The sequence below is a fragment of the Hyla sarda genome, chromosome 4 (assembly GCF_029499605.1).
Source record: "Hyla sarda isolate aHylSar1 chromosome 4, aHylSar1.hap1, whole genome shotgun sequence".
Lineage (NCBI taxonomy): Eukaryota > Metazoa > Chordata > Amphibia > Anura > Hylidae > Hyla > Hyla sarda.
Window position 1 is genome coordinate 126,128,720 of NC_079192.1, and position 10,140 is coordinate 126,138,859.

At 41.1% G+C, this 10,140-nt stretch overlaps 1 protein-coding gene across 2 annotated transcripts in view; it reads left to right on the forward strand.

The window, feature by feature from the left end:
* Positions 1 to 9,554, forward strand: part of ELL3 (elongation factor for RNA polymerase II 3) — a 113,140-nt gene extending 103,586 nt beyond the window's left edge. For both annotated transcript variants that reach the window (XM_056572062.1, XM_056572063.1), the window contains 4 exons: positions 300 to 357; positions 4,326 to 4,497; positions 5,675 to 5,719; positions 7,667 to 9,554. In XM_056572062.1, coding sequence (XP_056428037.1) covers positions 300 to 357; positions 4,326 to 4,497; positions 5,675 to 5,719; positions 7,667 to 7,774 — 383 coding nt within the window. In that variant the 3' untranslated portion in view covers positions 7,775 to 9,554. The remainder of the gene's footprint in view (positions 1 to 299; positions 358 to 4,325; positions 4,498 to 5,674; positions 5,720 to 7,666) is intronic.
* The last annotated feature ends 586 nt before the right edge of the window (positions 9,555 to 10,140 follow it).

Consider the following 10,140-nt stretch of genomic DNA (forward strand, 5'->3'; position numbering starts at 1 on the left):
GGAATAAACATGTGTATAGCAAAACATGTTACTGCAATCCTTTTCTGTGAGAAATACTTAATTTTCTTTAAAAATGTCAAGGGTGCCAACATTTACGGCCATGACTGTATATATTTTAGGCAGTTTTATGTTTGTTTCACATGGGCACATTATTGTATGTACATTACGGTCGCAACAAAATCTGTTGCTCGTGAACTCGACCTTAGGTTTAGATAAGGGATTACTTATAATGGCAGCCATGTGGCCGTGACGATTACATTTTTATTTGGTATGCTGCAGTAATTGTTTTTCATTCCTAGAAAAAGAAGAGCTTACAGAGTCAATGTCATCCTCTGAAGAAGTCCCCGACTATTTTAGGTAAGTTATCCATGTAAGTAGTAGGTAATAATATACCTTGAATTGATTTTTATATTTGAAGCAAAATCACTGCATACAGAGTTTGGACATCTCTTATCCTACTTCGTCAATGGGGCTTTACATCAGATATCTGTAAAATATATAGGTGGTAAAGCTTTGTGTAGATCCAACAGGATGTGCACATGTGCACACAGAGATCTGGCTGCAATAACTCAAGCATGTGGAGCTGGAAAGGCTGCACAGACGCGCGACTAAACTAATATGGGGCATGGAACATATTAGCTATGAAGAGCGATTAAAGGAGTTACAATTGTTTAGTCTTGAGAAGAGACGTTTAAGGGGGGATATGATAAACGTATATAAGTATATTAAGGGCCCATACAAAAAAATATGGAGAAAAACTGTTCCAGGTTAATCCCCCCCAAAGGACGAGGGGGCACTCCCTCCGTCTGGAGAAGAAAAAGTTTAGTCTCAAGGGGCGACACGCCTTCTTTACCATGAGAACTGTGAACTTATGGAACGGTCTACCTCAGGAATTGGTCACAGCAGGAAAAATTAACAGCTTTAAAACAGGATTAGATACATTCCTGGAACAAAATAACATTAATGCTTATGAAGAAATCCCATCCCTTCCCCAATATCGCGCCACACCCCTACCCCTTAATTCTCTGGTTGAACTTGATGGATATATGTCTTTTTTCGACCGTACTAACTATGTAACTATGTAACTTTAGCTAATGCAGAACTTATATTGGACCTACATGTATTGCATATTTACCAGAAAACTATGATGATGATCTGTGTATATACTTTAAGAATTCATTATTTGTATAGGGAGATAACTGCCTTCAGCACGATATACTTTTCATACTGTTCCCATATGTGGCATTGAGGGTCCATTTATTAGAACTGAGCCTAACTGGAATCACTGCTGCCCTATACTACTATAGTTCTGTAGAAAAAATCATTTCATATGAAGGAGGCACACAAAATGTGACACAAGAAACGTGTAATAAGTTTATCTAGTACTTTTATGTGTCAGATGTACTAGTCTCTTATTATACATTTTTTATAGAATTGGCACAGTTCTGAGAACAGGTACATTGTGATGGGTGCATATACAATATATGAAGTGTTTCTGATTTTTGGTTATTCTGTACAAATTGTTCATTGTAAGAACTGCAGAATATACTTATAAAGATCCATTTATAAAATCCTGTTTATACACGGTAAAAGTGAGGGGGATGCTGAATCTAATTCAGTTTACCTTTTAAGTCCTTGCAAATGCTGGTTTTGGTTCACGGAGGGTGTTCCCAGTCCCTTTGTGCGCCATTTCTGCCCCCTTGTCTTTCAGCACGGCGATGTAACATGTTGTGGCACGTCATCATGTACGGCTGCAGACCATGAGCGTGTATGCGTCAACACCCTTCTGCTGGAGAGAAGATGAATATATATGTATGGGCTTGATCACAGGGATCAGACAGGTGGGCAGAACAGTGCACCAAGAGTCTGGGAACGCCCCAGTGCACCAAAACCAGCATTTCTGCCTGAGGAAGGAACCGATTCGGTTTTGTAACGCGTAGTACGATTTTAATAAATATTTGAAATATTACCATTACTGGATCGCTCTTGCTGGCAGTGCCTATAATCCTCCTAGAGGTGGGATCGATATATTTTATGTAGGTTGCTCAATCAACAAAATAGGATACAGATCAGATCAGGTATTATCCATTCACCTAGTAGATGAATAGACTACAAGCTCAATGATAGAACATGATGTATGTAATAAAAATGTATGAGAAAGTCTAGTAAACGTTACTTATGAAGTGTATATTTCCAAGCATAAAAATAAAATAATCTCTTTTCCAGAAGTGTATCTGCAAAAAATTGCAAAGTAACATATTTGTGAGGTAAAAGCCTCCTTACTGTGTGTAAGAGGTCCCTTGGTGATTGTGTTCATTAACATTGCTCAGAGACCCCCTCGGCTGGTGACAAAAGTCATTTTCAAGGTTAAGTGTAGTATGTATAAGAAGACAATTCTCTTGGTGCAAGATGCAAGGGTTTAACTCTATCCATGCTGAGGAGCCATGCAGATGGGGCACAGGCATATACCATGAAAATCTACAGGGACCAGTATTATACACTAGGTGTGACTTCCATTCAGATTTTTTTATAAAGGAAAAATAGCCTCAACACTCCTCAGAATACAGGAGGAATAAGTAATAGAGGATTATATACAATGTCACTCTTTGCGGAAACTATGAACCCTGGGTCATTATGACTTAAAAGGGTTCTCCAGCTTTTACTGTTGTGGCCTATCCTTTAAGGCTAAACAATCATTACCAGATCAGTGTAGGCCTGACTCTTGGGATTCCTACCAATCACGGCTGTGTCTCTTTTGCATCATCTTCTTTGTGCACAACACTTAAAATGTATATGCAAAAAAAGAAAAACACAATAGGACGCTATTTTATGAGTGGTTATGGGTGAGTAGGTAATTCGTGGCTGGGTGCTGCACAAGTCCAACTGCGCCCAGGACCAAGGACAGTGCACAGTACTGGAGAAGAAACCGAAGGACAATCCTGGACATAAGAAGAAATGGACACTAAAATAATAAAGTATTTATTGTATTAAAAAGGGAGAGCCCGTTTCGAAGGTCAGACTACCCCTTTGTTAGATCCAGGCCCTGGTGAAGAAGGTTTGCTGACCCTGGAAACATGTTTTCCATTTCTAATACAATAAATACTCTATTATTTTAATAAATCTGTCTGGTGATCGATTGACTTGCTGGCAGTGGGGAGTACCGTGAAGCAGCTTCCATCACTTCTTATGTCCATGATTTTTCCTTGGATTTCTTCTCCAGATGTGCACAACAATGTCACAGTCATAGCGGTTGTACATGTTATTACAGTTTTGTTGAAATTCAGTGAATAGGAAGAAGCTGTAATAGCATGCACTGCGGTTATAAATGGGAAAGTGTTGTGCAGTACAAAGTGGTGTTAACAAAATGAATTGGACACAGCAAATGCCAGACCACCATGGCCCCTTCAAGCTGATCAGCAGGGATGCTGAGAGTCAGACCCACACCGATCGTATGTTGATGGTATTATATACCGTGAGGATTGGCCACCTATCTATATCACCAGATATCCTCTTTAATACTGATTGCCAAGAAGACCTCATATATGTTTAAAAAATAATAATATATGACTTTTTTGGGGGTATTTTTTATTGCTTTTTTTCTGCTTTCATCCTTAAAGCCATAGGCCAGAGGTCTCCAAACTGTGGACCTCCAAATCTTATAAAACCACCATACCCACATGTTTATGTGTTTGTTCGTTTTATTTTTTTATTTTATTTTTTGTTTCTTTTTTAGGCTGTTTTAAAAAAATCTAACCATTCTATGTTTTTTTTCAAGAAATTGTGGCCGTGTGTACATGCATGTCTTTGTGTGCCCCCCCCCCCTACACACACAGGCAAAAAAGCCATACATTTTTGTGTTCCGAGTATTGCATTTGCATTCTAGTAAAATATGTAAGTTTCCTACATACTTTTATTAGTCCTCACATGTTTTCTCATTTTATAGTAGGCTTAGCCACCCCATTTCTATGCGGAATGTCAGATCAGCTCAGTTAATAAAACAAATACAGCTGCATTCCTGATGTTTCAGAAATTTTTAATTTATATATGTGTAATACTATATAATTGGGTATTGCTTCCTACACACAGGCCAAGTGCTGATTGACAAGACCTCCCCCAGTGTATACCGCAGCACACAGCACACAGATTTTTGCGCAATATTGCCACCTAGGGGCCTGTTAAGGTAACACATACTAAAACGGCACGTATCATATAGAAAATCATGGAGAATTGTACATAAAACAAGATCAAATCACCATATCAAATGGAAAGATTACTTGGCAACTATAATAATAATAAGCAAATTTCCCCTCTTTTGTAATGTGCAGTAAGTACACCACAATTACATCTCAGGATCAGCAGAAATTATATGAAGACGACTTTGCACTGGACTATACAGAATATCTGGAGCTACATGCCAAGATTGGTAAAGTGCTGGAGAGGTTCATGCACCTTGGCTCGAAAATGAAGAAGTATCAACAAGGAACAGTAGAGCACAAGGTGGGCAGATTTATAGATACCTTCATTCTTATGAAAATTAAGTTAATGGACATAGCAGAGCAACCTTTTTATGCAGCTTTTGTAGCTACATGGCAAAAGGGACATATATAGAAAATATTTTACTTTAAAAAAAAAAAAAAACTGAATTAAAATATCATTTATGAAATTACCTTATTTAAAATCACATTCCAATTATGCTAAAATCAGTATGTATTACAGCCCAGAGCTGAATTCACAATGCTGCAAGATAAGGCAATTAAAGGGAACCAATCAGCAGATTTTAGCATATATAACGCTCGACAACGCGTTATATATGCTAAAATCGTTATCCTCATCATCCTCGGGGGACGTTTGTGCCCCCAGGGAGGGTGAACATATTAAGTTATAAAGTCCCTGCCCCCTCGCCTTAATTAATGGCGCGCGTCACCACTCTGCTCCATCTGCTAAGGGAGCAGAGCGATGACGCAAGCCGTCAATCAAGCCATCAGGGCGGGGCCACGTCTGAGGGCAACAGGAGCTAGTAAGTGTAAGTCCCCGTCCCGAGGGGACTACTGGCCGGGCAGCTGGGGGGGGGACTTTATAACTTAATATGTTCACCATCCCTGGGGGCACAAACGTCCCCCGGGGATGATGAGGATAACTATTTTAGCATATATATTGCGTTGTCGAGCATTATATATGCTAAAATCTGCTGATTGGTTCCCTTTAAAGAGAACCTGTCATCACGTTCATGTTGCCTGAACCATAAGTCATCAGTGGCCTCTCCTTTATTCATAGATATTTGTGTGTATAGGCAGGCAAAAGCCACCAGGAACGACCCTAAGGACTCATGGTTCAGGAAGCATGAAAGTGATGTCAGGTTCCCTTTAAATCACTAATTTAGTCTCTACGAAGCGAAAGCTTGGGAATGTGCATTTTAGAAATTGTAGCTTTACATCAGGCTTTGTACCTGTAATCTGGTAATGATACAACAGTATAGGGCCGTCTCGGCAATTACAATGCCTTTCATAAGGAAGCAGGGGCACTTCCTCTAATTGCTATAAAGGAATGAATGCAACAAAACATCTGCATATTCTTTATAATTTGGTTGCCTATAGATGAATGTATTACTTTATATCTCTTCTTTTTTGTGTATATGGTTAGAGAATATGACCCGTAATGCCTTATTTTCTTTTAGATGGTTGAAAATAAGATTCTGTCAGAATATAAGAAGTTCAAGAAGGTGAGTTTATTTACAGATCTGCTTTGTAGTTGTCCAAACCTTTCATTTAGGCACTGCCCAGAGCACACAGACAACCGCTGGCATCTTTTCATTGTAGTGCATTTGTGTTTTACTGAGGCTGCCTTGTGCAAAAACAACAGACCTGTCCAATATCTATTACTAGTCCCAAACTGAATAGGACATTTAAAATAGGGGCAGTCACCACCAGACATGTTTATCATAAGATAGGTGATCGCTCACACAACAAAGGTGACACAACATCCTCACTGGGACCAAGTCTGAAGACTGCAACGCTGTCCCAGTTACTAGGAGATTAACTGGAGCTGTGCTCAGCTGTTCCCCTAACTCCCTTAGGGTCTATTCACATGGCAGAATTTCCGTTAGCAGAATTCCACCTGAAATTAAATTCCACACTCACATTCAGAAGAATTTCAGGTGGAATTCTGCTAGCGGAAATTTTGGCGTGTGAATAGACGCTTAGGCTAGGTTTACACTACGGAATTTCCGCCTGCAATTCCGCTTTGAAATTGCGGGCAGAAATTCCGCTTACTAAAATGTATAGTGTAGTGAATGGGTTTCCTTTCACAAATACACACTTCGGAATTTGTGCATGGAAAAGCTACTTGAAAATTTCTGCCTGAAGAATGGCGTTGCTCATTGTTCAGGCGGAAATACTTGCGGAACACATTGCAGTCTATTGGAGACTGCAGTGTCCGCGCGGTTCTAGTGCTGACTGATTCAGTCGGCGCTGGCTGCACTCCGAGTCTCCGGGCAGAAATTTTCTGCCCGGAGATTTCGCAGTGTGAACCTAGCCTCAGTGTTTTCATGGAGAAGCAGTCTCATACCTTCCTGTGGATAGATGACTGATGGAAAACAGCTCACTAGTTTTAGGTTTGTGATTTAGTTGCTTCATTCTTTTTTCATTACATTTTACCATGTTTGTCTCCACAAATGTGCATGTGTCCACTCAAACGGTCAGAAACAGACTCCATGAGGGTGGTATGAGGGCCCAACTTCCACAGGTGGGGGTTGGGCTTACAGCCCAACACCATGCAGGACGTTTGGCGCTTGCCAGAGAACACCAAGATTGGCAAATTCACCACTGGCGCCCTGTGCAGATGAAAGCAGGTTCACACTGAGCACATGAGACAGACGTGACAGAGTCTGGAGATGCCGTGGAGAACGTTCTGCTGCCTGCAACATCCTCCAGCATGACCGGTTTGGCAGTGGGTCAGTAATGGTGTGGGGTGGCATTTCTTTGGGGGCCGCACAACCCTCCATGTGCTTGGCAGAGGTAGCCTGACTGCCATTAGGTACCGAGATGAGATTCTCACACCATATGCTGGTGTGGTTGGGTTCTTCCTAATGCAAGACAATGCTAGACCTCATGTGGCTGGAGTGTGTCAGCAGTTCCTGAAAGAGGAAGGCATTGATGCTATGGACTGGCCTGCCCATTCCCCAGACCTGAATCCGATTGAGCACATCTGGGACATCATGTCTCGCTCCATCCACCAACACCACATTGCACCACAGACTGTCCAGGAGTTGGTGGATGCTTTAGTCCAGGTCTGGGAGGACATCCCTCAGGAGACCATCCTCCACTTCATCAGGAGCATGCCCAGGCGTTGTAGGGAGGTCATACGGGCTCATGGAGGCCACACACACTACTGAGCCCCATCTTGACTTGTTTTAAGGACATTACATCAAAGTTGGATCAGCCTGTAGTGTGGTTTTCCACTTTGATTTTGAGTGTAACTCCATATCCAGACCTCCATGGGTTGATAAATTTGATTTCCATTGATAATTTTTGTGTGATTTTGTTGTCAGCACATTCAACTATGTAAAAACGAAAGTTTTTCATATGATTAGTTCATTCATTCAGATCTAGGATGTGTTATCTTAGTGTTACCTTTATTTTTTTAAGCAGTGTATGTTTTCTTCACCCAGACCTATCCTGGCTACAGGGAAGAAAAGAGCCGCTGTGAATACTTGCACCACAAACTTGCCCACATTAAAGAGCTGATTCTGGAGTATGAAAAGAACACACCGACCTAAACGGAACTGTGTGCAAGAGACATTTGATCCATATCACAAGATATCAGGATGTCAGCCTCAGCCTTGATGGAAAGAGACTTCTCTGCATACCAAGAAACTTAAAAAAAAAAGTGCCATCAAACTATTGTACGATATATACTATAGGAAACATGCCTTGTTGCATCACAAATGCATCAGCTACTGCCTTAGGAGGACACAAGGTTATGTACAAATGAGATGTTTCAGCTTTTATGGTGACCGGCTGACCTGCAAAGATCAAGCTTGAAAAAAATAAGGCCTGAGATCTGTAAAGATGTACTGGAAAGGACCGAGCAGTATATCAAAAGCCTAATCCTACAAGCACTCAAGAATTCAGATAATACAATGTGTGTGGACATTATCAAAGTGGGGACAAGTAGCACCTAAAGGGGTACTCCACTGGCCAGTGTTGGGAAGTAAATGTTCCAAACGCTGTTTTCGCACTGCAAGGGTTGGCCACGCCCCTCGTGATGTCACTTCCACGCCCCCTCAACGCAAGTCATTGGGAATGGGTGTGATGGCCGTCATGCCCCCCCCCATAGATTTGCATTGAGGGGGCGTGGTTGTGATGTCACAAGAGGCGTGGCCAACCCTCACAGTGCAAAAACAATGTTCGGAACAGAATGCTGGCCAATGGAGTACCCCTTTAAGGGTAATTGCCAAGTAATACTGCATTTCTTTAACCATTATTAAAGAAGCACTCCAGGAGTTTTTACCTATATTATGCACACTCCCCATCACTAGTCCTACAGATATTTTAGCACAGCTGCATCTATATATTTTATTACTCCAACTTGGTCATGTGACCACCAGTCTGACCAACAGATTGTTACAGGGCTTAATGTGTCAGAGAATGTCTGGGCTGGGTCAGTCAACTTGCTGTGAACTACAGGAAGACATCACCTACCAGATCCCACTCCCTTTTCTGTATACTGCTGCTCCTTCTATCGGATCAGGATATAGAGTAGTTATTACACCTCCCCTGATGTTTTTACACGAGTGCTGTGTATTTTTCTTTGTGGGTATTTTTCCACAGTATTTACAAATTTCCCCCTACTATTTGCATTTTTTTATTTTATTTTTTTACAACTGCTTTGCAGCGTTTTTCTAGAGCTCAATTCCACCACATTTTATGTGGGAACCTTGGTAAATATGTTGAGGCATGTCCCTGAAAATGTAAAAAAAAAATTCCCTTTTCCTTGGCAGCCACAACTTTCAGGTCAGGGAGTTAGTAAGGTTCCTCTGATTTTTTTTTGGCACATTAAGCGTGCAACACAATTTGGGTGCAAATCCCAATAAAAAATAAAATAAAAAAAACTGCCAGATTACTTTACTAAATAACCCCCAATGTGTTCCGTGCGTTGTTTTTTGTTGTCCTAAAATGGCAGGAAAAGGTGCTATTTTACTGCAATTGTGCAAATCCTAGAAAAATTTCAAGTTTTTACAGTGATTTTGTAAGCAGCCAAAATGCCATATTTAAACATTGCTTAAATAATACAAATCTGCATAAACACCTTAATTGTGATAATTCTCAAGGCAATACTTAAAATTAAATGAAACACACTGTTAGTTAGAAAATGCATCAAAATTGCACCGTGTCAACTTAAGAGTAATAAGTTCACCTGGATGACCAGGTGCAGTGATCAAACACAACACCTACAGCCAGAGGATTCATGGGAAATGTAGACAGATGTGGAATCTGGGTAGCCTGGCAGGGTTAGCCAGATGTCCGGGGAAAATCTGACTTTTAGCTGGGATGGATACGGAGCCAAAATGGTTAATAAAGGCTTTATTTCTGGTGTGAAAAAATGCGTTTCGAGGGGGCACCACTCTTCGTCAGGTTCATAAAGGTTATGAAACTGGCGAAGAAGGGTTCCCCCTCGACACCAGAAATAAAGCCTTTATTAACCATTTCAGCTCCGTATCCAATCTCAGGTGTGCGCCTTTCCAGCTACAAGTCTGATTTTCCCAGGACATCTGGCTAGCCCTGCCAGGCTACCCAGATTCCACATCTGTCTACCTGTTTCTGACCGCTAGCAAAGCAGGACCGACGGCCAGCTGCCTCCCGACATACCTCCATTCAAAGCGCTAAACAGTGGTGTGACTGCCTGCACAACAAGTTAAAGGGGTACTCCGGTGAAAACCTTTTTTCTTTTAAATCAATTGATGGCAGAAAGTTAAACATATTTGTAAATTACTTCTATTAAAAAAATCTTAATCCTTCCAGTACTTATTAGCTGCTGAATGCTACAGAGGAAATTCCTTTCTTTTTGGAACACTGATGACATTACTGCTGACATCTCTGTCCATTTTAGCAACCATGCATAGCAGATGTATGCTAAGGGCAG